General features: G+C 38.6%; 1 protein-coding gene across 1 annotated transcript in view; it reads left to right on the forward strand.

Moving 5' to 3' along the window:
* ITFG1 (integrin alpha FG-GAP repeat containing 1) overlaps positions 1-27262 on the forward strand; it is a 332983-nt gene that overhangs the window by 154421 nt on the left and 151300 nt on the right. The window contains exon 10 of the mRNA XM_025852344.2: positions 1311-1483. Coding sequence (XP_025708129.1) covers positions 1311-1483 — 173 coding nt within the window. The remainder of the gene's footprint in view (positions 1-1310; positions 1484-27262) is intronic.

The following is a 27262-nucleotide window of genomic DNA, read 5'->3' on the forward strand; positions in this document are numbered from 1 at the left end:
TATGCTTTCTTTGGAAAACCTAGAAAATGTTTGGGATACCCTATGTACTAAACCCTTTGCAAGAAGCCATTTTTAATATCGTTTGACTTGGAGCCATATAAAGAGTCACCTGCTTACAAGAAACATATGTAGCCATGTTTAGCCTGCTGTCATTTCAAGCCAGCTGCACCTGTTTAAACATCTCTAGGGTGTGTGCCAGTATCCATACTTTTAACTAATCATGGGCATATTTATAATTTGACCTGAGCCGAAGGCAGATGCCCAACAACTGAGCCACCCACACGCCCCGGGCATATTTGTAATTTTAATGGTATGATCTCCACTCTTCAGATTTTTAGTTTGCATTAGGTTATTAGAAGTAGATTAGGGCATTAGGGCATCTCAAAAGAGAAATGGATTTCCAAAAGCTCTTTTTGAGATCAACTTATTCTCTCCGTTCTCTTCATTATAATCAACATAAAAATAAAGAACTTACTAAAAGTAGATTCCAGCTGTTTTGGTGACAAAGCTCCCCCTGGACAGGCAGAGCTTCTCTCAGGGCTGGTGTTGTCAGGAAAGCCTTAGAACTCTTGGCTCTGAAGATGGTGACTAAAGTCAGCATCATGTATAAAAGGCAAAGCAGGGGAACAACAGAGGTTCTGTCATCTTCTAACTTTCTTCCTAAGCTGATCCTCCTGAAAGGACATCACTATTAGATGATATTACTGTTTGCTCTAATTTAAAAAAATACTCATTTGTGGGGTGCCTAGGTGGCTCAGTCAGTTAAGCGTCCAACTCTTGGTTTCTGCTCAGTTCATGATCTCAGGATCTTGAGATAGAGCCCCCTGTTGGGCTCCATGTTCAGTGGGAGTCTGATTGAGATTCTCTCTCTCCTTCTCCCTCTGCCCCTCTCCCTCGTTCTCTTTCTCTCCCTCCCTCCCTCTCTAAAATAAGCAAATAAATCTTTAAAAAATATTACCTTGAAATTACATTTCCACTCAACACAGCTTTAAAATGGGGGGATTCAACTATAGGAATCAATATCAATTCAAACCTAAGATTCTGTGATTTTGTGAAAAACTTTCAAAGGCTCTATGTACCAGTTCAAGGAAAAATGACTAGTGATGAAATTTAAATGGGACTTTATTTTTTCTAGAGTATCAGTTATCTGTTCGTCAAAGTAAATTATAATACCCTTAGATATAGAGATAAAGAAGTTTAAGTAAGATGATGCTTGTAAGGACTTTTAATAGATCGTTTGTCTTACAAATGGTGAATTTTTTTTTTCTAAAGTAACTGTAAAATCTAATCTTTTTCCTCTTATTCCATAGTGGGTTCCAGTCCTACAGGAGTTCAGCAACAAGGGCACACTGTGGGGCTTTGTGCCATTTGTGCATGAACAACGACCAGCTGAAATACCACTTCCAATTACCCTTCATATTGGAGACTACAACATGGATGGCTATCCAGATGCTCTTGCCATACTGAAGAATACATCTGGAAGGTATGGAAATTAAGTCTAGTGAGAAATATTTGTAAAAATATCTTTGATTTGATACTTTGTTAACTGAATAGCAGCACCTAAATGTGGTAGAGTACCTTAAATAAAGGAACATGATGAGCTTAGTTCCTATTTCTTTACGTTGTACCTGAACTTCCAGTGGCTTAGAATACCTGTTCTTTTCCACAGATTTAATTTCTATAGAAGAGAAACAAACCTCTAATCTAAAATACAACATTCAACAAAACTTTATTGTTAAAAGGCCAAAAGTTTTTTCTTTTAATGAGTGTAATTTAATACTCAATTCAATTCAATAAATATTAACCGAGCCTTTTTTTCTGTGCAATTACACATGATCCCTACAACCAGGAAGCTTCCATTTCTGGAGATAGAGACAGGCTTGAAAGCAGATAACTGCAATACAATGTATTACATTCAATAATAGAGGCATATACAGAGTACAGAGTGATTGTACTCTTTATTTTTTGTGGATTTTTTCCCTGGAAATAGTTGAAATTTTGTTTTCCTTCTTGGATTAATTTCTGTATGTGAGTATAGTTGATGCACAATGTTACATTAATTTCAGGTGTACAACCTAGTGATTTGACAAGTTTATACATTATGCTGTGCTCACAAGTGCAGCTACCATCTGTTACCATACAACACTATTACAGTACCATTGACCAATATTCCTTATGCAGTGCCTTTTATTCCTGTGACTTATTCTTTCCATAATGGGAAGCCTTATCTCCCACTCCCTTTCATTTGAAGGCCAAAATTTTTAAAAAACAAATGACCCAGTTACATTTTGGGAGACTGAAAACCATCGTGGTTAAGAGCTGAGCCTAGGCTTCAATCTCAGTCCAGCCACTTAACCACCTGTGTGACCGTAGGCAGACTATCTAAACTCATCTGTAAGACAAGAGTAATAATTCTATCTGTCTCGGGATGCCTGGGTAGCTCAGTTGGTTAAGAGACTGCCTTCGGCCCAGGTCATAATCCCGGGGTCCTGGGATTGAGCCCTGCATCAGGCTCCCTGCTTGGTCGGAAGCCTGCTTCTCCCTCTCCCACTCCCCTACTTGTGTTCCCCCTCACGCTGTCTCTCTGTCAATTAAATAAATAAATAAAATCTTTAAAAAAAAATAGAAATAATAATTTTATCTGTCTCAAGCAGTTGTAGTGAAGATTAAATGAGGTAAAAATAAGTGAAGCAATTAGTAAATACCTAGCACATACGGACATTCAGTGAATATTGCCTTACTCTTGCTTATTTATAATTGCATTGAAAATTCAAACATGATTATTGACATTATTTGTATACATAAAATGTATGTTTATTACATTATCAGTGGTTCTGAGTGCTGCAGCTCCTTTTTTCTCCTTAAGTAGAGGTACCAGTAGATAAACCAATATAGTTAAATTTCTAATTAGCCTGAGTCTTTGCAGAATCCATGAATATGACTCTTCCTAAATTTTAATACCTTATTGTTTTCTTCCTATCACAATTAATTGTATTTCTTGGCCCTTATTCTTTATTATCTCCTGCATCATTATCTATCCACAATTTTTCCTCTGTGCATTAATTCACTCTGGAATTAGTGATAATTCAGCTTCACGTTTCCTACCAGGTTCATGATGCCAAACAACTTCCCTGGAAAAAAAATCAGATTTATTGTTGCTTTGAACACCAAACGATGTCATCTAGAAATCTGATATTTAGAGAAACATATATTATTAGAGAGTTCCCCTAAATATTTGTAGAAAATTATGGACAGTCTGTACTTAAACTTTTCTAAGGCTTTGATTTGAAATTACAGTTGCTCCAAGTTATGTATATGGAGTTTTCCAGGGACATAATCATCATGCTTCATAATTATTTGTGTGAAGCAATTTTAATGTAAAATGAAATATCTGAACTGAATGTGGTTATTATTCCTTTTAAAGATACAGTGGCACATAAAAACAAAGAAATGTAAAATTGCTTTATTCTAGACATTAATCCTATTCAGAAGAATAAGAAATTGTATCCCAAATTCATTTAAGTCTATGATTACTCATCCTTAGAAGAATATCCAAACAATTTATGTTTTGGTCATAAGGGTTTTGTTTTTTTTTTTTAAACTAGTGAGTTATCTTTTTGTTGTTGTTGTTTTTAAATTTTAAGTCCCAGTATAGTTGACATACAGTCTTCTATTAGTTTCATGTGTAGGATATAGTGATTCAGTAACTCCATGCATCACCTGGTGCTCATCACAAGTGCCCTCCTTAATCCACATCACCTATTTCACCCTCCCCAACCCACCTCCCCTCTAACCATCAGTTTCTTCTTTGTAATTAAGAGTTTGTTTCCTGGCTTCTCTCTCTCTCTATTTTCTTGGCTTATTTGTTTCTTAAATGCCACATGAGTGAAATCATATGATATGATTGACTGACTTATATTACTTAGCATTATACTCTCTAGCTCCATCCATGCCATTGCAAATGGCAAGATTTCATTCTTTATTATGGCTTAATAATATTCCATTGAGTATATACTGTCATGAAGTTTTTATCAATATTTTCTCTTTTAAACCATCAAATATTAACTGAAGTTCCTTTACCATTCAGAAATAATGATGGTATCAACAGCTAATTCAGCAGGGAACAGAGTAACTCTACAGAAAACATAAGGTAAGAGGCAGTCAGTTATAGGCACTTGATGCTTTTATAAGCAACTGTTTAAAACCTGGGATTTCTTTTTGGCATAGATGAGAATTAAAAGATAGATTTTAGTGCATCTCATTGTTCATTAAATCACTAAATCAAAAAGAGCCCTGTACTTGAAAGGGAGATGTGTGTCTAGGAGAATTCAGTATAATATATTCCTTGAAACATAGAAGGAGGAAAGAAGGACATAGTGTGCATGATAATCCTTTCCTGCATGCACTCCCTTTTGTCCAAAAAGCATTTTGTAATTTTTAACTGATTTCAGGATTGCTGTATTGCTGAGGATTAGTGCAGGGTTGATGTTTCTAATTTGAAGGGTTACTACCAGAGAATTCTGTCTCCTTTTTTAATGCAGGTTTTGAAAATGAGGTAGACATTATACATAAGAGAATAAAATCCATAACATGTAACTCATGAAAAGAAATTCTGAAACCATGGATTGTTAACTTGTGTTTTTGTTTTCAGAAGAGAGTAATTTAGATTGGTTTGTTCCTTATATTAAAGACCTAATTTATCTAAGTTAACCTTTAAAATCATGGTACATGAAAAATCTATTAGTGACATTTTATAGAGGCAGCCTGGTCTGAGATCAGTCATTTTACATATATGCCACCACTGACTGAAAACCTTATTTTTTTCCTTGACTATCCCATTGTTACTCAGTTGCCCTTAGTTTACTTTCATATTCTGTGCATAGTCATGTCTTAATTCTCTGAATTTTCATTTTATTGAGAGAAGAAAGGAAAACTTAAAGTGACGTTGCTGTGCTGTCTCCAGAGACAGAGGCCCAGGTGGGCACCATTTTTGCACTCTCTCTGTGCCTTGCTAGTGCACTTGCCTAGCCCTGTATACCAAACCCTGGGTTATGCATGTCCCACCCCGAAACACTCCACGGGCCCAGCCTGCTAAGCCTGGCAGGCAGGCATACCCCAGCCCAGTAGTCCCTCAGCTCCACCCTACTAAACCCAGCTGGTCCTCTTCCACAGCCTACCCCACTAAATCTGACTAGTAGGTGTGCCCTGGCCTGACTTACCCATGGGGCCACAACACCAAAGTTGGCCTGTAGGCTTGTCTCAGTCTACACTTTCACACAGTCCCACCAAAGCCAGGGGATGTGCATAGTCCAAATAGGTGATGTCCCTTGAACACCTAGCTCTGGTGGCCAGGGAAGCTTGCTTTTCTGGGCCTCATGGGACTAAAACAATGGGAGAGACAGTTTTTGGCAAGCTACCACCCCCAAGGCACTGCACAGACAGCAGACTGAAACACACTATTAGTCTTCTTATGATTACTTCTTCAAGACTAGAAGTAGCCATTTCTCCTAATACATAGAAACAAATTCACGGAGTCCAGCAAATGAGGAAACAGAAGAATATGTTCCAAATGGAAAAACAAGATAAAATCCCGGGGGGGGGGGGGAACACAGAAAAAACTTAATAAAATGGAAGTAAGTAATTTACCTGATATAAAATTCAAGATAATGGTTACAAAGATTTTCACCAATCTTAGGAGAAGAATGGATGAAAACAAAGAGATAGAAAATACGAGTAAGTACCAAACAGAAGTCAAAGAACTGAAGAATATAACATTGAACTGAAAAATACACTAGAGGGCTTCAACAGCAGAGCAGATGGAACAGAAGAAAGGATCAGTGACCTGAAAGACAGAGCAGCAGCACTTGCCCAAACAGACCAGCAAAAAATGGGGGAGGCTGGGAGTGAAAGATAGCTTAAGGGACCTGTGGAACACCATCAGGTATGCTAACATTTTCATTATAAGGGTCTCAGGAAAAGAAAGAGAGAAAGGTATAAAAACTTATTTGAAGAAATAATGGCTGGAAACTACCTTAACATGGGGAGGGAAAACAGACTTCCAAATGCAAAAAAAGGCCAAGGAGTTCCAAATAAGATGATCACAAAGAGATCCACTCCAAGACACAATACAATTAAAATGTCAAAAGTTAAAGAGAGAATCTTGAAAGCAACAAGAGAAAAACATTATTACGTGCAGGGGAACCTCCATAAGACTATGATTTTTCAGCAGAAACTTTGCAGGCCAGAGAGAGTGGCATGATATATTCAAAGTGCTGAAGGCAAAAAACACTTCCAACCAAGAATACTCTATCTGGCAAACTTATCATTCAAATAGAAGGAGGAATAAAGAGTTTTCCAGACAAGCAAAAACTAAAGGAGTTAACCACCATTAAATTGGCCTTACCAGAAATGTTAAAGGGACTTTAAGCTAAAAAAAAAAGGGGGGGGGGACTGATTAGTAACAAGAAAACATATGAAAGTAAAGATCCCACTAAAAAGATAAATGTATAGTAAAGGTAGTGGACTAATCAGTGTTAAAGCTAACATGAAGATAAGACAAAAGTAGTAAAAATAAGTATAACTACAACAATTAGTTAAGGGATACACAAAAACATGTAAAATGTAACATCAGAAACATAGAACATGGGATATTTTGAGTAGAAAATGTATTTTAGAATTCAAATTTAACTTGGTGTCAACTGAAAATAGACTGGTATATATACAGGCTGATATACATCAGCCACATGTTAACCAAAAAGCAAAACCTGGAGTACATACACAAGATAATGAGAAAAAGATGTAAACATAGTAATGGTCATCAAAACACAATAGGAAAGGGCAAGAGAAGAAGAAAAGTACAGAGAGGAACTACAAAACAGCTGAAAAACAGTTAACAAAATGGCAATAAGTACATATCTACCTATAATTACTTTAGACATAAATGGAGTAAATTTTCCAATCAAGACATAGAATGACTAAATGAATTTAAAAATAAATAATAACTTCATATGCTGTGTGCAAGAGACTCAACCTCAGGTGTAAGGATACACAGGGACTGAAAGTAAAGGGAAGGGAAAAGTTGTCTCATGCAAATGGAAACCAGGGGTAGCTACACATATATAACTAAATATGTAAAGTAAATATTAAAGGACTTAAAGGGAGAAACCAGCAGCAATACAATTATAGCAGGGTTAATTAATATCCCAGTAACATCAATGCATAGATCAATCAGACAGAAAATCAAAAGGAAATATCAGCCTTAAGAGGTCCTTCTAAAAGAGAAGTTCCTAGATGGACAGGACTACCTCAAAAAAAAAAAGAAAATCTCAAATCAACAATCTAACTTTATACATAAAGGAACTAGAAAAAGAAGAATAACAAAGCCCAAGGTTAGTAGAAAGAAGGAAATAGTAAAGAACAGAGCAGAAGTAAATGTAATGGAAACTAAAAAGACAATAGGAAGGATTAATGAAACTAAGAACTGGTTCTTTGAAAAGATAACCAAAATTGATAAACCTCAGCCAGATTCACTGAGAGAGAGAGGGGAGAGGGCCCAAGTATTTATTTATCCGTAGGTATAGCCCCCTTCATGTTTCTAATGTTATTTGCCTTCTTCATTTCATTCATCAGACTCGATAAAGTCTTGTCTATTTTATTATTTCATTCATTCTATGTTTTTATTATAGTTGTAGTTATCCAAAGAGTCACTTTTATTTTCAATAAGATGAAATTTTTCCGTAAATATTTTGTTTTTATATTTAATTTGTCTGTTTTGCTTTCTCAACTCACTACCTTCATTACAGAAATGAATAGGAGAGAATTGGGGGTTTATTTAATACAGACTACTAGTCACCACTATGAAAACAACTCATAAGATATGATTGACAATGGATCAGAAGCATCATTTTTTTAAAAGCATTTTATATGTAGAGGGCAGCACACATCATTAATTACAAAGAGTAGTGAATAATGTATGAATGTATATGCTTGTCTTTCCAGAGAGACTATATGATAAATTTCATTACTTATATAGTTTTGCTACCAAAATAAATACAATAAGCATTTCCTATATAATCAATAACTACATTGCCAAATTTGCATAAAACTATATAGAGTAAATTAAGCCTCTTAGTTCTTGAATCATCAACATACATAGTTCACTTTATAAATGGTGGGGGGGTGCTGGGAATAATATAAGGATATTATATTTATAAAAATCCATTTTCTTTCATTTGAATCAGCTTCCTTACTAGAATAGTAGCCACAGTTTCATGACCTCTAAGGAACAGTAAAAGTCTCCTTCAAAAAAGCAGTAACATGGAAGATTTTGAACTCCTATTTTTGTAATTCCTACCATCTATATGAATTAAACTAATGGTAGTAGAAACTGGCACTATGGAATCCATTTCTCAGGATGACAGAATGGAAAAAGACTCTCCTATTAGTCCATGAATAAGGCAAGACTTAGATTCAGACGTATCTTAGGTACGTACTTGAAGTCAAATATATTAATAAAAGAAGAAATACGGGACGCCTGGGTGGCTCAGTTGTTAAGCGTCTGCCTCCGACTCAGGTCATGATCCCTGGGTCCTGGGATCGAGCCCCGCAACGGGCTCCCTGCTCAACGGGGAGCCTGCTTCTCCCTCTCCCACTCCCCCTGCTTCTGTTCGCTCTCTCGCTGTGTCTCTCTGTCAAGTAAATAAATAACATTTTTTTTAAAAAATTTTAAAAAACGGGCGCCTGGGTGGCTCAGTTGGTTAAGCGACTGCCTTCGGCTCAGGTCATGATCCTGGAGTCCCGGGATCGAGTCCCGCATCGGGCTCCCTGCTCAGCAGGGAGTCTGCTTCTCCCTCTGACCCTCTTCCTTCTCGTGCTTTCTATCTCTCATTCTCTCTCTCTCTCAAATATCTCTCCCAAATAAATAAATAAAATCTTTAAAAAAAAAAAATAAAAAATAAAAAATAAAAAATTTTAAAAAAGAAATAAAATACATACTTCTTCCACTACATTATATATCACAAAAGTTTTTTTAAAAGACAAGTTTATTTCTAAATGCAGCTTAGAAAAGAAGGACCACACCATGGACTTTGAATTCCAATTTAAATGCTAGTGGTGCCACTTAGGAGTTCTGTTTCCTTCAGCAAGGTATTTATCCTATCTATGTATAACCAAATCTGTAAGATAAGTGTTGTTATACCTTCCCTACAAATTTCTTGTGAGGATTTCATGAAATACCATTCCTTCCCCACTTCCCTCTCAAGCTAACCTTATTAAGAGGCCTGTATTTAAACTAGACTGTCAACAACATGAATGTTGACTTTACTTCCAAAAGACCTGTAACAGCTAGGTAGCCTCTAACCTATAAGCCCCACAGATTATTGTTAAGGAAAGAACTGATGGCTAATTTTGAACCACAACTTCTAAACCCCAGTATGTTTATGTGTTAGAAATTTAAAATATATAAGTTAAAACATATCAATCTAAGCATATAATGTAATTTTTTTTTCAAATCTGAATGGTTTAGTCAGATTGGAATCCAAAAGACAGCATATTTACTCAGAAAACAGTAGTCTCAAAATTATCTCTCACAGATGGAATACTTTAAAGGTAGAATGGTTTGACAGTTTCCAAAGGAAAATGAGTGATACTTAAAGGGAGAATTAAAAAGTATTAGCAAAAAATTTTCTTCTATTGACTTCAAGAAGTAACTTAAAATTTCCAAGTCTATCCAGATCCTCTATATGCAGGCTTTTTTCCCTAAGACTGATAAATTAAATGCTACAATGTGTCACTGTTTTCAGTGTTGTTACACATGAATTAAAGAAACAAACAAACCAAAAAAAACAAGGTCTGAGGTAGGAAGATCTATCTTTTTAGGTAAATTTATCACCCTTTCTCACTTTCTTCATGAGCAAAGGGAAAGGGACAGCCATAAGGAATATATAATGAAAATATATATTAGCATTCTCACCCATTGTCTTTGTATCTTTGTCATTAAATTAAATCTAGATAGAATTTTTAAGAGCTGGGGCTGTTTTGTTTGTTTTGTTTGTTCTGTTTTGTTTTACAGAGGAGAGGCTTGATACTGACCAAGTGTTTTCTTCATCCCCAATATCCACAATATGTAAACATATCAAATGTAGACGAGGCTGCAAAGCAGCAGGGCACATGGGATGAGAATTAGATTTAATAAAAAAGATTTATCTTAGAATCCTGACTTCGGGTCATTGTTTCCTCATCTGTGATATGAAGCAAATACTTACGCTACGTTACAAAGAAGTTGTCAAAACAAGATAATATATATGCAAGAGGAAACTACAAAATGTTTTTATTAAGTTAAGCCTTTATCTTATTTTTTTCTTCAAATTTTTTTGTTATGTTAATAACCATACATGACATCATTAGTTTGTGATGTACTGTTTCATGATTCGTTGTTTGTGCATAACACCCAGTGCTCCATGCAGAACTTGCCCTCTTTAATACCCATCACCAGGCTAACCCATCCCCCCAACGCCCCTCCCCTCTAGAACCTTCAGTTTGTTTTTCAGAGTCCATCGTCTCTCATGGTTCATCTCCCCCTCCGATTTAACCCCCTTCATCCTTCCCCTCCTATCTTCTTCTTTTTTTTTTCTTAACATATATTGCATCATATGTTTCAGAGGTACAGGTCTGTGATTCAGCAGTCTTCCACGATTCACAGCGCTTACCATAGCACATACCCTCCGCAATTTCTATCACCCAACCACCCCATCCCTCCCACCCCACCCCCAATCCAGCAACCCTCACTTTGTTTCCTGGGATTAAGAATTCCTCATATCACTGAGGTCATATGATGCATGTCTTTCTCTGATTGACTTCTTTCACTCAGCATAACACCCTCCAGTTCCATCCACATCGTTGCAAATGAAGTTAAGCCTTTATTTTGATCTTTAATTTGTTGATAACAGTTTTTTACTACTCAAAGCAAGTACATACAGTGTTTAAATTTACAAAATTTAGAAATTACAGTATTGAGATTTGGGGTATAGTATAATCTCCATTAATTATACATTATATTAGGTGTTAGCATTGCTAAAAATAATAATAATAAAACCAAGAAAGATAGATCATAGCTAAAGAAGAGGTCTATTCCTTGGTAATACTTCTATTAATTGAAATATTTGGGAAAGATGCTATGACTTTTTATTTTTTTATTTTGTATTGTTATGTTAATCACCATGTATTACATCATTGGTTTTTGATGTAGTGTTCCATGATTCATTGTTTGTGCATAACACCCAGTGCTCCATGCAGAATCTGCCCTCTTTCATACCCATCACCAGGCTAACCCATCCCCCTACCCTCCTCCCCTCTAGAACCCTCAGTTTGTTTTTCAGAGTCCATCGTCTCTCATGGTTCATCTCCCCTCTGACTTACTCCCCTTCATTCTTCCCCTCCTGCTATCTTCTTCTTTTTCTTTTTTCTTCACATATGTTGCATTATTTGTTTCAAAGGTACAGATCTGTGATTCAACAGTCTTGCACAATTCACAGAACTCACCATAACACATACCCTCCCCAATGTCTATCACCCAGCCACCCCATCCCTCCCACCCCCCACCGCTCCACCAACCCTCAGTTTGTTTCCTGAGATTAAGAATTCCTCATATCAGTGAGGTCATATGATACATGTCTTCCTCTTATTGACTTATTTCACTCAGCATAACATCCTCCAGTTCCATCCACGTCGTTGCAAATGGCAAGATCTCATTCCTTTTGATGGCTGCATAATATTCCATTGTGTATATATACCACGTCTTCTTTATCCATTCATCTGTCGATAGACTTCTTGGCTCTTTCCACAGTTTGGCAATTGTGGACATTGCTGCTATAAACATTGGGGTGCACATACCCTTTCGGATCCCTACATTTCTTCGTGGTAAATACCCAGTAGTACAATTGCTGGGTAGTATGGTAGCTCTATTTTCAACTGTTTCAGGAACCTCTGTACTGTTTTCCAGAGGGGTTGCACCAGCTTGCATTCCCACCACAAGTGTAGGAGGGTTCCCCTTTCTCCACATCCCTGCCAACATCTGTCGTTTCCTGACTTGTTAATTTTACCCATTCTGACAGGTGTGAGGTGGTATCTCATTGAGGTTTTGATCTGGATTTCCCTGATGCCAAGTGATGTTGAGCACTTTTTCATGTGTCTGTTGGCCATTTGGATGTCTTCTTTGGAAAAATGTCTGTTCATGTCTTCTCCCCACTTCTTGATTGGATTATTTGTTCCTTGGGTATTGAGTTTGATAAGTTCTTTATGGATTTTGGATACTAGCCCTTTATCTGGTATGTCATTTGCAAATATTTTCTCCCATTCTGTCGTTTGTCTTTTGGTTTTGTGGACTGTTTCTTTGGCTGTGCAAAAGCTTTTTATCTTGATGAAATCCCAATAGTTCCTTTTTGCCCTTGCTTCCCTTGCCTTTGGTGATGTTTCTAGGAAGAAGTTGCTGCGGCTAAGGTCGAAGAGGTTGCTGCCTGTGTTCTCCTTTAGGATTTTGATGGACTCCTGTCTCACGTTTAGGACTTTCAACCATTTGGAGTCTATTTTTGTGTGTGGCGTAAGGAAATGGTCCAGTTTCATTCTTCTGCATGTGGCTGTCCAATTTTCCCAACACCATTTGTTGAAGAGACTGTCTTTTTTCCTTTGGACATTCTTTCCTGCTTTGTCAAAGATGAGTTAACCATAGAGTTGAGGGTCTATTTCTGGACTCTCTATTCTGTTCCATTGATCTATGTGTCTGTTTTTGTGCCAGTACCATACTGTCTTGATGATGACAGCTTTGTAATAGAGCTGGAAGTCTGGAATTGTGATGCCGCCACCTTTGCTTTGCTTTTTCAATATTCCTCTGGCTATTCGGGGTATCTTCTGGTTCCATACAAATTTTAGGATTATTTGTTCCATTTCTTTGAAAAAGGTGGATGGTATTTTGTTGGGGATTGCATTGAATGTTTAGATTGCTCTGGGTAGCACTGACATCTTCACAATGTTTGTTCTTCCAATCCATAAGCATGGAACGTTTTTCCATTTCTTTGTGTCTTCTTCAATTTCTTTCATGAGGATTTTATACTTTTCTGAGTACAGATCCTTTGCCTCTTTGGTTAGATTTATTCCTAGGTATCTTATGGTTTGGGGTGCAATTGTAAATGGGATCAACTCCTTGATTTGTCTCTCTTCTGTCTTGTTGTTGGTGTATAGGAATGCCACTGATTTCTCTGCATTGGTTTTATATCCTGTTACTTTACTGAATTCCTGTATCAGTTCTAGCAGTTATGGGTGGAGTCTTTTGGGTTTTCCACATACAGTATCATATCATCTGCAAAGAGTGAGAGTTTGACTTCCTCTTTGCCGATTTGGATGCCTTTGATTTCTTTTTGTTGTCTGATTGCTGTGGCTAGGACTTCTAATACTATGTTGAAGAGCAGTGGTGAGAGTCGACATCCCTGCCGCGTGCCTGACCTTAGGGGAAAAGCTTCTCAGCTTTTCCCCATTGAGAATGATATTCGCTGTACGTTTTTCATAGATGGCTTTTAGAATATTGAGGTAAGTACCCTCTATCCCTATACTCTGAAGAGTTTTGATCAAGAAAGGATGCTGTACTTTGTCAAATCCTTTTTCTGCATCTATTGAGAGGATCATATGATTTTTGTTCTTTCTTTTGTTAATGTATGGTATCACGTTGATTGATTTAGGGATGTTGAACCAGCCTTGCAGCCCAGGGATAAATCCCACTTGGTGAATAATCCGTTTAATGTACCGTTGGATCCTATTGGCTAGTATTTTGGTGAGAATTTTTGCATCCATGGTCATCAAGGATATTGGTCTGTAATTCTCCTTTTTGATGGGATCTTTGTCTGGTTTTGGGATCAAGGGAATGGTGGCCTCATAAAATGAGTTTGGAAGTTTTCCTTCCATTTCTATTTTTTGGTACAGTTTCAGGAGAATAGGTATTAATTCTTCTTTAAATGTTTGGTGGAATTCCCCTGGGAAGCCATCTGGCCCTGGGTTTTTGTTTGTTGGAGATTTTTGATGACTGCTTCAATTTCCTTAGTGGTTATAGGTCTGTTCAGGTTTTCTATTTCTTCCTGGTTCAGTTTTGGTAGTTGATACATCTCTAGGAATGCACCCATTTCTTCCAAGTTATCTAATTTGCTGACAGATAGTTGCTCATAATATGTTCTTATACTTGTTTGTATTTCTTTGGTGTTGGTTGTGATCTCTCCTCTTTCATTTATGATTTTGTGGATTTGGGTCATTTCTCTTTTCTTTTTGATAAGTCTGACCAGCGGTTTATCAATCTTGTTAATTCTTTCAAAGAACCAACTCCTAGTTTCGTTCATCTGTTCTACTGTTCTTTTGCTTTCTAGGTTCATTGATTTCTGCTCTGATCTTTATTGTTTCTCTTTTCCTGCTGGGTTTAGGCTTTATTTGCTGTTCTTTCTCCAGTTCCTTTAGGTGTAGGGTTAGATTGTGTATTTGAGACCTTTCTTGTTTCTTGAGAAAGGCTTGTATTGCTATATACTTTCCTCTCAGGACTGCCTTTGCTGTATCATTTTGAACAATTGTGTTTTCATTTTCATTGGTTTCCATGAATTTTTTTAATTCTTCTTTAATTTCCTGCTTGACCCATTCATTCTTTAGTAGGATGCTGTTTAGCCTCCATGTATTTGAGTTCTTTCCGACTTCCCTCTTGTGATTGAGTTCTAGTTTCAAAGCATTGTGGTCTGAAAATATGCAGGGAATGATCCCAATCTTTTGGTACCGATTGAGACCTGATTTGTGACCTAGGATGTGATCAATTCTGGAGAATGTTCCATGGGCACTAGAGAAGAATGTGTATTCTGTTGCTTTGGGATGGAATGTTCTAAATATGTCTGTAAAGTCCATTTGGTCCAGTGTTTCATTTAAAGTCTTTATTTCCTTGTTGATCTTTTGCTTAGATGATCTGTCCATTTCAGTCGGGGGTGTTAAAGTCCCCCACTATTATTGTATTGTTCTCAATGTGTTTCTTTACTTTTGTTATTAATTGCCTTTATACTTGGCTGCTCCCACGTTGGGGACATAGATATTTACAGTTGTTAGATCTTCTTGTTGGATTGACCCTTTAAGTGGGATATAGTGTCCTTCTTCATCTCTTATTACAGTCTTTGTTTTAAAATCTAATTTGTGTTATATCAGGATTGCCACCCCAGCTTTCTTTTGGTGTCCATTAGCATGGTAAATGGTTTTCCACCCCCTCACTTTCAATGTGGGGGTGTCTTTGGGTCTAAAATGAGTCTCCTGCAGACAGCATATGGATGGGTCTTGTTTTTTAATCCAGTCTGATAGTCTGTGTCTTTTGATTGGGGCATTGAGCCCATTTACATTCAGGGTAACTATTGGAAGGTATGAATTTAGTGCTATTGTATTGCCTGTAGGTGACTGTTACTGTATATTGTCCGTGTTTCTTTATGATCTATGCTGCTTTTAGGCTCTCTCTTTGCTTAGAGGACCCCTTTCAATATTTCTTGTAGGGCTGGTTTTGTGTTTGCAAATTCCTTTACTTCTTGTTTGTCCTGGAAGCTTTTTATCTCTCCTTCTATTTTCAAAGATAGCCTAGCTGGATATAGTATTCTTGGCTGTATATTCTTCTCGTTTAGTGCTCTGAAGATATCATGCCAGTCCTTTCTGGCCTGCCAGGTCTCTGTGGATAGGTCTGTTGCCAATCTAATATTTCTACCATTGTAGGATACATATCTCTTCTCCCGAGCTGCTTTCAGGATTTTCTCTTTGTCTCTGAGACTTGTAAGTTTTACTATTAGATGTGGGGGTGTTGACCTATTTTTATTGATTTTGAGAGGGGTTCTCTGTGCCTCCTGGATTTTGATGCCTGTTTCCTTCCCCACATTAGGGAAGTTCTCTGCTATAATTTGCTCCAATATACCTTCTGCCCCTCTCTCTCTTTCTTCTTCTTCTGGTATCCCAATTATTCTAATGTTGTTTCGTCTTGTATCCCTTGTCTCGCGAAATTTGCCCTCGTGATCCTGTAGTTGTTTCTCTCTTTTTCTCAGCCTCTTTATTTTCCATCATTTGGTCCTCTATATCGCTGATTCTCTCTTCTACCTCATTTATCCTAGCCGTTAGTGCCCCCATTTTTTATTGCACCTCATTAATAGCCTTTTTGATTTCGACTTGGTTAGATTTTAGTTCTTTTATTTCTCCAGAAAGGGTTTCTCTAATAACTTCCACACTTTTTTCAAGCCCAGCTAGTATCTTTAAAGTCAGGTTTCTGAACTCTAGGTCCGACATCATACTAATGTCAGTATTGAGTAGGTCCCTGGCAGACGGTACTACCGCTTGTTCTTTTTGCTGAGGTGATTTTTTTCGTCTTGTCATTTTGTCCAGAGGAGAACAGAATTCTAACAGGTTAACAAAGTCTCCAGCAAATATACTCTATACAAATCGGAAAATTCCTGAAACCAGGGGACAAGAATGGGAAAGAAAGAAGAGAAAAAAAAAAGGAAAAAGAAAAAGTTAAAAACAAAAACAGAACAAAACAAAAAAAACAGAATATGATCAAATATGATCAGGCTAGTTCATAGATCAGTGCCACACACTAACTTTTGGGCATATTTTGGTCTGTTAGAAGAAAGTGCCTGCTAAAATTTTAAAGGAAGAAAGACTTATATATGTACAAAATAAGGGTTGATACAATGAAGGGATGGCAGATGACTGTAAAGATGAAAATTATAAAAGATTTTATAAAAGGAATTGATAAGATAAGTTGTTTTTAAAAAGAAAGAAGATTTAAAATGAAAAAGAAAAAAAAAGGAGAGAATGTGATCAGGCAGGAGAGTAGAACAAAGCCATACACTAGTGATTTAGGGTATATTTTGATCTGTTGGAAGAAATTGTATCTCAAAATTTTAAAGAGAGAACAACTTATATATATATATCCAAAAATAAGGGTAACTACTATGAAGGGATAAAAATATGACTCTAAAAATGAAAAATAAAAAATGTTTTTTTAAAAAAAGGGATTGATAAGATGTTGTTTGAGAAAGGGAAAAAGAAAAATTCAAAGAAAAAAACAGTTAAAAAAATTAACTTTGAAAAGTAATGAATTATGGTAAAAAAGCCATGAATTCTATGTGCAGTATTCCCCTAGCGCTAGAGTTCTCCCGTTCTCCTTGATCGGTAAACTTGGTCTTGTCTTCCTGGCTGTTCGTGCTGATCTTCTGGGGGAGGGACCTGTTGCCGTGGTTCCCAAATGTCTTTCTGGAGGCGGAATTGCCCCGCCCTTGTGAGTCCGGGCTAAGCAAGCTGCTCCAATTTGCTCTCAGGAGCTTTTGTTCCCTGCAAGCTCTCGGTACAGCTTTGGAGGACCAGGGTGAAAATGGTGGCCTCCCAATCTCCGCCCGGAGGAGCTGAGAACTTGGGGCCCTGCTCCTCAGTGCGCCCCCAGAGAAAAGCAGTCACTCCCGTCTCCCTGGTCTCTGGCCGCTCTCCGTGCTCACCTGGCCCTTGATCGAGCGTTTCTATGTCTGGCACCCAACCCCGTGTGGAGTCTCCAAACCCAGCAGATCCCTGCGGTGCGCTCCCGCGCCGCTCCTCCCAGGGGAGGAAGGGGAGCTCCCCGGCTCTGCCGCCTGTTGGGTCCCTGCTGGAGGAGCAGTAGCCCGACTGTGCCGCGGATCACAGTTTATGGCAATCCCGAGCCTAGAGCCCGCACCTCAGCTCCGTCTCTGCAGCCGGCTTCCCTGCTCCGATACCTTGGGAGCTCTGCCGCACTCAGGTACCCCCGGTCTTTCTATAACCCTGAGGGTCCTGAGACCACACTGTCCGGCGCGGTTTCCACCCCCCACTTGTCCACTGTAGCGATGTCCCTCAGCGGAGCTGACTTCTAAAAGTTCCGATTTTGTGCTCCGTGCCTCTATCACTTGCCAGAAGCGGCCGACGGCGGCCCCCTCCCCCGCCGTCTATCCTCCCGAATATCGCCTCGGATTCACTCCTCCACCCGTCCTACCTTCCAGAAAGTGGTCAGTTTTCTTTTCAGAGTGTTGTTACTATTCTTATCTTCAATCTCCTGTTGAGTTCCTAGGTGTTCAGAAATGTTTGATCCCTATTCAGCTGAATTCCTGAGACCAGGAGAAATCCAGGTCTTCTACTCCTCCGCCATCTTTCTCCACCCCCCCTTCCCCATTGTCTTTTAGGAATTCTCTCTGGTCAAGAGTTTTATTTACCTTTATAAAGGCATATAAATTACTCTATTCTTACAGTTTTTAAAAATTTAAAAAATTTTTATGGCCTTTTAGGGTTGAAGGAAATTTAAAATCATGTTGTCCATTTCCCTCATTTATGAACTGATAAGGGCTCAGAGCAGTTACATGACTTGCTAAGATCACTCAGTTAGTAGTACTTAGTACTTAATTAGTTCTGGATTCAGTGTATTAACTTTCCATTTGATTGTGCTGAGTATTTATTCATTCAACAATTTTCCTACACTTGTAAGGGAGCATTTATGCCAGGATCTGATGATACAGAACTTAGTAAGACATATACATATCCTTGTGGTGTTTCAATCTGACTAACTGCACAATTCTTTTAAAAAGTTAAGTGCTGTGATTGAATAGTGCCAGAAATAATGAAAATGTACAGCAGGGCCATTTCTTCTATTCTAGAAAGATTCAAGTGAGAAGACTTTCCTAAGGAAGTGATGTCAGTAATTGAAGTTGTTATGTATGTATTACACTATATAAGACAGAAAGAAGTTGAGACATTAACCCTCTCTGTGAGTTCTAACAGAAGTTAATGCTTACTCTTCATCTTAACAAACTGTGAATCTTGTACAAATGGCCAAAAACACTTGAAAAAATGTTCAACATCATTTGTCATTAGTGAAATATAAATCAAAGCCATGATGAGATACCACTTCATACCCACTAACACAGCTAAAATCAAAACTCAGTAACAGATGTGGCAAGGATGTAGATAAATTGAGACTCTCATACACTACTGGCGGGGATGTGAAATGATGCAGCTGATTTGGAAAATACTAGCAATTCCTCAAAAATTGAACATACAGTTACCATGGAGTCCAGCAATCCTACTCCTGGACATGTATGCAACAGAGTTGAAAACATGTTTAAGCAAAATGTACATATGAACATTTAGAAGCATTATTCATAAGAACCAAAAGTAGAAACAACCCAAATGTCCATCATCAGATGAATGAATGGATAAATATGTAGTGAAATATTACTCATTTAAAAGCAGGAAAAAACAGGAAAAGGACTGATACATACTACCTGTATGTATGGATGAATCTTAAAAACATTATGCTAAGTTAATGAAGCCAAACACAAAGGCCACATATATGTTTCAGTTTATTTAAAATTTTCAGAATAGACAAATCTGTGATACAGAAAAAAGATTAGTGGTTATCAGGAGATGGGGGCAGAGAGAAATTGGGGCTGACTGCTAATAGGTATGGCATTTCTTTCTGGGGTGATGGATATATTCTGGAATTAGATAGTGGTGATGGTTGCACACCAGAGTGAATATACTTAAAACCACTTAATTATATACTTTAAAATGGTGAATTTTGTAATATGTGCATTATATTCATGCATTGTGCCATGTACATGAAATTTTTTCAAGGATATGTATCCAAAAATGTACATTTATTTCTCTTGTGGCTCTCTAAGGAACACAGAGAATAATTCTAATTAGAGTGGCCATGGGGAAAATGGGCATAGTTAATCTGCCTCCTTATGAAATGATCTGACAGGTCGTTGAAGAATATAATGAAATAGGTATTCAGATTTTATTCGTTTGAAGAAAAAAATATTATGAAAACATTTATCATCAGTTTAGATGATGGCTACGTAGTACATTGCAACTGAAAAAGATACCAGAGAAATTAAAATTTAGTTTCTTCTATCAGCATTGAAACATTTGTGTGAGGAAAGAATATGGGTTTTTGTTTGTTTATTTGTTTTTTAATTTTATTATGTTAGTCACCATACAATACATCATTAGTTTTTGATGTGGTGATCCACGATCCATTGTTTTCATATAACACCCAGCGCTCCATGCAGTACGTGCCCTCCTTAATACCCATCACCGGGCTAACCAATCCCCCCTCCCCCCTCCCCTCTAAAACCCTGTTTGTTTCTCAGAGTCCTTAGTCTCTCATGCTTCATCTCTCCTTCCAATTCCCCCCCTCATTTTTCCCTTCCTTCTCCTAATGTCCTCCATGCTATTCCTTATGTTCCACAAATAAGTGAAACCATATGATAATTGACTTTCTCTGCTTGACTTATTTCACTTAGCATAATCTCCAGTCCCATCTATGTTGATGTAAAAGTTGGGTATTCATCCTTTCTGATGGCTGAGTAAGAGTCCATTGTATATATGGACCACATCTTCTTTATCCATTCATCTGTTGAAGGGCATCTCGGCTCTTTCCACAGTTTGGCTATTGCAGACATTGCTGCTATGAACATTGGGGTGCATATGGCCCTTTTTTCACTACATCTATGTCTTTGGGTTAAATACCCAGGAGTGCAATTCCTGGGTCATAGGGTAGCTCTATTTTTAAATTTTTGAGGAACCTCCACACTATTTTCCAAAGTGGCTGTACCAACTTGCATTCCCACCAACAGTGTAAGAGACTTCCCCTTTCTCCACAACCTCTCCAACATTTGTTGTTTCTTTCCCTGTCCATTTTTGCCATTCTAACTGATATAAGGTGCTATTTCAATGTGGTTTTGATTTGAATTTCCCTGATGGCTAATGATGATGAACATTTTTTCATGTGTCTGTTAGCCATTTGTATGTCTTCTTCAGAGAAGTGTCTTTTCATATCTTCTGCCCACTTTTTGACTTCATTATTTGTTTTTTGGGTGTTGAGTTTGAGAAGTTCTTTATAGATCTTGGATACCAGCCCTTTATCTGTAGTGTCATTTGCAAATATCTTCTCCCATTCTGTGGGTTGCCTCTTCATTTTGTTGACTGTTTCCTTTGCAGTGCAGAAGCTTTTTACCTTGATGAAGTCCCAAAAGTTCATTTTTGCTTTTGTTTCACTACCTTTTGGAGATGTATCTTGAAAGAAGTTGCTGTAGGCGATGTCAAAGAGGTTACTGCCTATGTTCTCCTCTAGGATTTTGATGGATTCCTGTCTCACATTGAGGTCTTTCATCCACTTTGAGTTTATCTTTGTGAATGGTGTTAGAGAATGATCGAGTTTCATTCTTCTGCATGTGGCTGTCCAATTTTCCCAGCACCATGTATTGAAGAGACTGTCTTTTTTCCGTTGCATGTTTTTTCCTGCTTTGTCAAAGATTATTTGACCATAGGGTTGAGGGTCCATATCTGGGTTCTCTACTCTGTTCCATTGGTCTCTATGTCTGTTTTTGTGCCAGGACCATCCTGTCTTGGTAATCACAGCCTTGTAATATAGCTTGAAATCGGGCAACGTGATGCCCCCAGCTTTGTTTTTCTTTTTCAACAGTTCCTTGGGGATTCGGGGTCTTTTCTGATTCCCTACAAATTTTAGGATTGTTTGTTCCAGCACTTTGAAAAATATCATTGGAATTTTGATTGGGATGGCATTGAAGGTATAGATTGCTCTGGGTAGCATAGACATTTTAACAATGTTTATTCTTCCGATCCATGAGCATGGAATATTTTTCCATCTTTTTGTGTCTTCTTCAATTTCTTTCATGAGTGTTCTGTAGTTCCTAGAGTATAGATCCTTTACCTCTTTGGTTAGGTTTATTCTGAGGTATCTTAGAGCTTTTGGTGCTATTGTAAATGGAATCGTTTCTCTAATTTGTTTCTACAGTTGCATTGTTAGTGTATAAGAAAGCAACTGATTTCTGTGCATTGATTTTGTATCCTGCCACATTACTTTATTGCTGTATGAGTTCTAGTAATTTGGGGGTGGAGTCTTTTGGGTTTTCCACATAAAGTATCATGTCATCTGCGAAAAGAGAGTTTGACTTCTTCTTTGCCAATTTGAATACCTTTTATTTCTTTTTGTTCTCTGATTGCTGTTGCTAGGACTTCTAATACTATGTTGAACAATAGTGGTGAGAGTGGGCATCCTTAACGTGTTCCTCATCTTAAGGGAAAGGCTCTCAGCTTTTCCCCATTGAGGATGATATTCGCTGTGGGTTTTTCATAGATGGATTTTATGAACTTGTGGAATTTTCCCTCTATCCCTATACTCTGAAGCGTTTTAATCAGGAAAGAATGTTGTATTTTGTCAAATGCTTTTTCTGCATCAATTGAGAGGACCATATGGTTCTTCTCCCTCCTCTTATTAATGTGTTCTATCACATTGATTGATTTGCAAATGTTGAACCACCCTTGCATCCCAGGGATAAATCCCACTTGGTCGTGGTGGATGATCCTTTTACTGTGTTGTTGGATCCTATTAGTTAGGATTTTGTTGAGGATTTTGGAATCCGTATTCATCAGGGATGTCGGTCTGTAATTCTCCTTTTTGATGGGGTCATTGCCTGGTTTGGGGATTAAGGTAATGCTGGCCTCATAGAATGAGTTTGGAAGTTTTCCTTCTGTTCCTATTTTTTGAAACAGCTTCAGTAGAATAGGTATTATTTGTTCTTTGAATGTTTGCTAGAATTCCCCAGGGAATCCATCAGGCCCTGGACTCCTGTTTTTTTGGAGGTTATTGATCACTGCTTCAATCTCGTTACTGGTTATTGTCCTATTCAGGTTGTCAGTTTCTTCCTGTTTCAGTCTTGGCAGCTTCTACGTTTCCAGGAAGGCCTCCATTTCATCCAGATTGCTCAGTTTATTGGCATATAGTTGTTGATAATAATTTCTACTAATTGTTTCTATTTCCTTGGTGTTAGTCCTGATCTCCCTTTCATTCATAATTTTATTAATTTGGGTCCTTTCTCTTTTCTTTTGGATAAGTCTGGCCAGTGGTTTATCGATCTTATTAATTGTTTCAAAGAACCAACTTCTAGTTTCGTTGATCTGATCTCCTGTGTTTCTGCTTTCTAATTCATTGATCTCTGCTTTAATTTTAATTATTTCTCTTCTAATGCGTGGCTTAGGCATCGTTTGTTGCTTTTTCTCTAGTTCTTTAAGGTGTAGAGTTAGTTGGTGAATTCGGGATTTTTCTCTTTTTTTGAGTGAGGCATGGATGGCTATGTATTTCCCCCTTAGGACCGCCTTTTCTGAAGATTTTTTTTTTTATTTATTTATTTGAGACAGGATGAGAGAGAGAGAGCACATGAGAGGGGGGAGGGTCAGAGGGAGAAGCAGACTCTCCGCCGAGCAGGGAGCCCGATGCAGGACTCGATCCAGGGACTCCTGGATCATGACCTGAGCCGAAGGCAGTCGCTTAACCAATTGAGCCACCCAGGCGCCCATGGACCTCCTTTTCTGTATCCCATAGGTTTTGGACCGATATGTTTTCATTCTCATTGATTTCCATGAATTGTTTAAGTTCTTCTTTGATTTCCTGGTTGACCCCAACATTCTTGAGCAGAGTGGTCTTTAGCTTCCAAGTGTTTGAATTTCTGCCAAATTTTTTCTTGTGATCGAGTTTCAGTTTTAAAGCATTGTGGTCTGAGAATATGCAGGGAATAATCTCAATCTTTTGGTATCAGTTGAGACCTGATTTGTGACCCAGTATGTGGTCTATTCTGGAGAAAGTTCCATGTGCACTCGAGAAGAATGAGTATTCTGTTGTTTTAGGGTGGAATGTTCTGTAAATATTTATGAGGTCCATCTAATCCAGTGTATCATTCAAAGCTCTTGTTTCCTTGTTGATTTTCTGCTGAGATGATCTGTCCATTGCTGAGAGTGGAGTATTGAGGTCTCCTACAATTATCGTATTGTTATCAATATGACTCTTTATTTTGGTTAACAGTTGGCTTATGTAGATGTCTGCTCCCATGTTGTGGGCATAGATATTTACAACTGTTAGATCTTCTTGTTGGATAGACCCTTTAAGAATGATATAGTGTCCTTCTGTGTCTCTAATTACAGACTTTAGTTTAAAATCTAATTTGTCTGATATAAGAATTGCTACCCCAGCTTTCTTTTGAGGTCTGGTGGCATGGAAGATGGATCTCCATCCCTTCACTTTCAGTCTGGAGGTATCTTTAGGTTCAAAATGAGTCTCTTGTAGGCAGCATATGGATGGGTCCTGTCTTTTTATCCAGTCTGCAACCCTGTGCCGTTTTGTGGGAGCATTTAGGCCATTCACGTTGAGAGTGATTATTGAAGGATATGAATTGTCATCATGTTGCCTGTGAAGACGTTGTTTTTATAGATTGTCCCTGTAAATTTCTGTTGTATATCACTCTTGGGGTCTTTCTTCTTTTATGGAACCCCCCTTAATATTTCTTGCAGGGCCAGGTTAGTGGTCACATATTCTTTCAGTTTCTGCCGGTCTTGGACACTCTGCATCTCTCCATCCATTCTAAATGAAAGCCTTGCTGGATAAAGTATTCTTGGCTGCATGTTCTTCTCATTTAGTACCCTGAATATGTCTTGCCAGGCCTTTCTGGCTTGCCAGGTGTCTGTGGAGAGGTCTGACGTTATTCTGATGTTCCTCCCTCTGTACATAAGGAATCTCTTCCCCCTAACTGCCTTTAAGATGGTTTCCTTGGTTCTAAGATTTGCAAGTTTTACTCTTACATGCTGGGGTTTTGGCCTGTTTTCCTTGATCTTGGGAGGGGTCCTCTCTGCCTCTAGAACGCGAATGTTTGTCTCATTCCCCAGATTAGGGAAGTTCTCAGCTACAATTTTCTCAAATATATCTTCTAGTCCTCTCTTTCTCTCCACTCCCTCCGGAATTCCAAATATTCTGACACTGGAACGCTTCATGGTGTCACTTATTTCTCTGATTCTATTTTCATGGATTCTGAGTTGCTTTTCCCTGGCCTCCTCTTTTCCCTTTTTGTCTATTATATTGTCTTCCAGGTCGCTTATTAGTTCTGCCTCAGTTACCCTAGCTGTTAGATTATCTAGATTGGATTGGATCTCATTGATAGCATTTCTAAGTTCTGCCAATTCAGCTTTCATTTCTGCCCTTAGAGACTCTATGTTGCCATTAATTGATTTCTCCATTCTAGCCATTGTCTTCACAATTGTTGGCCTGAATTCCATCTCCGACATCTTGGTTATATCTGCATCCATTTGTAAGTCTGCAGCATAAGTCATAATCTCTGAGTCTTTTCTATTTTGGGGCCTCCTCCTCCTAGTCATTCTGTTGATGGGTGTTTGAGGGAATGTATAGAGTCCAAATTATTGACCAGAACCCAAGCAAGATGCACCTGTTTCCTTGGGACCTTAGGGTTGCTGGCCTCTTGTTTCCCCAGCCTGTCTTCTGGGGGAGGGGCCTGCCACACTGTTACTCAAGCAGCCCTGTTTGGGCGGAGTTGCCCTCCCCCCTGTGGTGGGGGATGGGCTCCGCGGGAATCAGTTTTTGGGGCTTTTGTTCCCTGGCGGTTTTCTCTGGCGTTTTTCCACGTCTCTTCCGCGAGTCAGAGCAGAAGAGACTGTTTCCAACCCTCTGCCTCAGAGCAGAGAGATCGCAGTCTGTTCTTCAGTGAGCTCTCCAGGCCACACCGTCTCCGTTTCTGTCTGTGTTGCTGTAAACTGCAACGGCCTGGGTTGTGTGCCCCTCCGCAGTGCCCCCGTCCTGCCTCCAGGTTGGAGCACGTCTCTGCCCTTTGTGCTTCTAAAACCGCCAGCTACCCCCAGTTCACATGTGCGACCCCGCCGCTCCGGGTTTTCGCCCCGGGGACTGCCCTAAAATCCTTTCCCCACCACTACCGGTCTGAGAGTCTGTGCCCGGTCCCCAGCGCGCGAGGCTGTCCTCACCGGCGGTGTAGGATCCCCACGGCCTGGCACCCTCTCGCTGCCGTTTATCCTCCGATATCTGCCCGTGGAATCAGGGCTCCCCGCTTCATACCTCAAACGCCTGCAATATTCTGTTTGTAGAAATCCAGATCTTCTTACATCTCAGGCTGGTTTGGTGGGTGCTCAGAGTGGTATGGTAGATATCCAGCTCAATTCCGGGGACCAGTTGCAATAGGGTCCCCTACTCCTCCAACATCTTTCCTCAAATCAAAAATATTGTTTTCTAAAGCTACTATGTAATGAACACAGCATCTGCTTAAGTAAGTTGCATATATTATGACTAGAGAAATGTGGCAAATCTTATAGGTACTCTGTTTTTTGCTAGGATTTTAGGATTCTTATGTACTACTTCATCATTTTTTTATAAATGTATAATTGTTTCCTACCCTTATTAATACACATACCATGAAATTCACCCTTTTCAAGTATACAGTTTAAGAGCTTTTGATAAAACATTATATCTTCTCCCCCACACTCCAATCCAACTTCTTCCCTTTTATAAGGAATGTTGTGGTCTTCTTTCGGTCATTAATTATCCTACCACAATATGCTCTCTAGCTTCCCAAATACTATCTATCCTACCACAATATGCTCTCTAGCTTCCCAAATGCTAACTGCCGATCTTAGTATGTGTTAGCCTCCATTATCACGTGAGCCAATTACTTATAATTAATCTCTCTCAAACCATCTATTTTATACATATCCTATTGGTTCCATTTGTCTCTAGAACCCTGACTAATACAAAGATACTCCTTTGTTGGCTCTGACAATGGAGGAAGGGGCCCTCACCCTGCATGCAAAATACATTCACTCCATCTCAGCATCCCCTAAAGTCTCAATCCATTACAGCATCAACTCAAGTTCAGAATGTCATCTAAGTCTCATCAGCTCAAAAGTCCCGAATCTCACCATGTAAATTAGGCATATGTAAGGCTGTCACTGTAATTGATCCTTAAGGCAAAATTGCTCTCCCATCTCTGAACCTGCCAAACCAGAAAACAAATTATTTATTCCCAAAATACAATGGTAGGACAGTCATGGGATAATAATTTTAGGCATTTCCTTGCAAAAGAGGAGAAAAGACGTGATTGGTCTCAAGCAGTTACAAAATCCAATCCAGCATACTACTTTAGGTTTCAGGACCTGGGACTAATTGTCTGTGGCCCTTAGCTCCATCCACTGGGCTCATAGCTCATCCTTGGAGTCATCCCTTTTTTTCACAGAGGGTACCCACATGTTTGCAGCTGAGTCCATCAACCAGTTTCTTGCCTGTATAATTTTGAGAGTCTAACAGCCTTCTTTCGTTTCATCCTCTCACCTTTCCTTTGCACCCACG

This window comes from Callorhinus ursinus, unplaced genomic scaffold (assembly GCF_003265705.2).
Source record: "Callorhinus ursinus isolate GAN/ISIS: 27379988/994484 unplaced genomic scaffold, GSC_fseal_2.0 scaffold56, whole genome shotgun sequence".
NCBI lineage: Eukaryota > Metazoa > Chordata > Mammalia > Carnivora > Otariidae > Callorhinus > Callorhinus ursinus.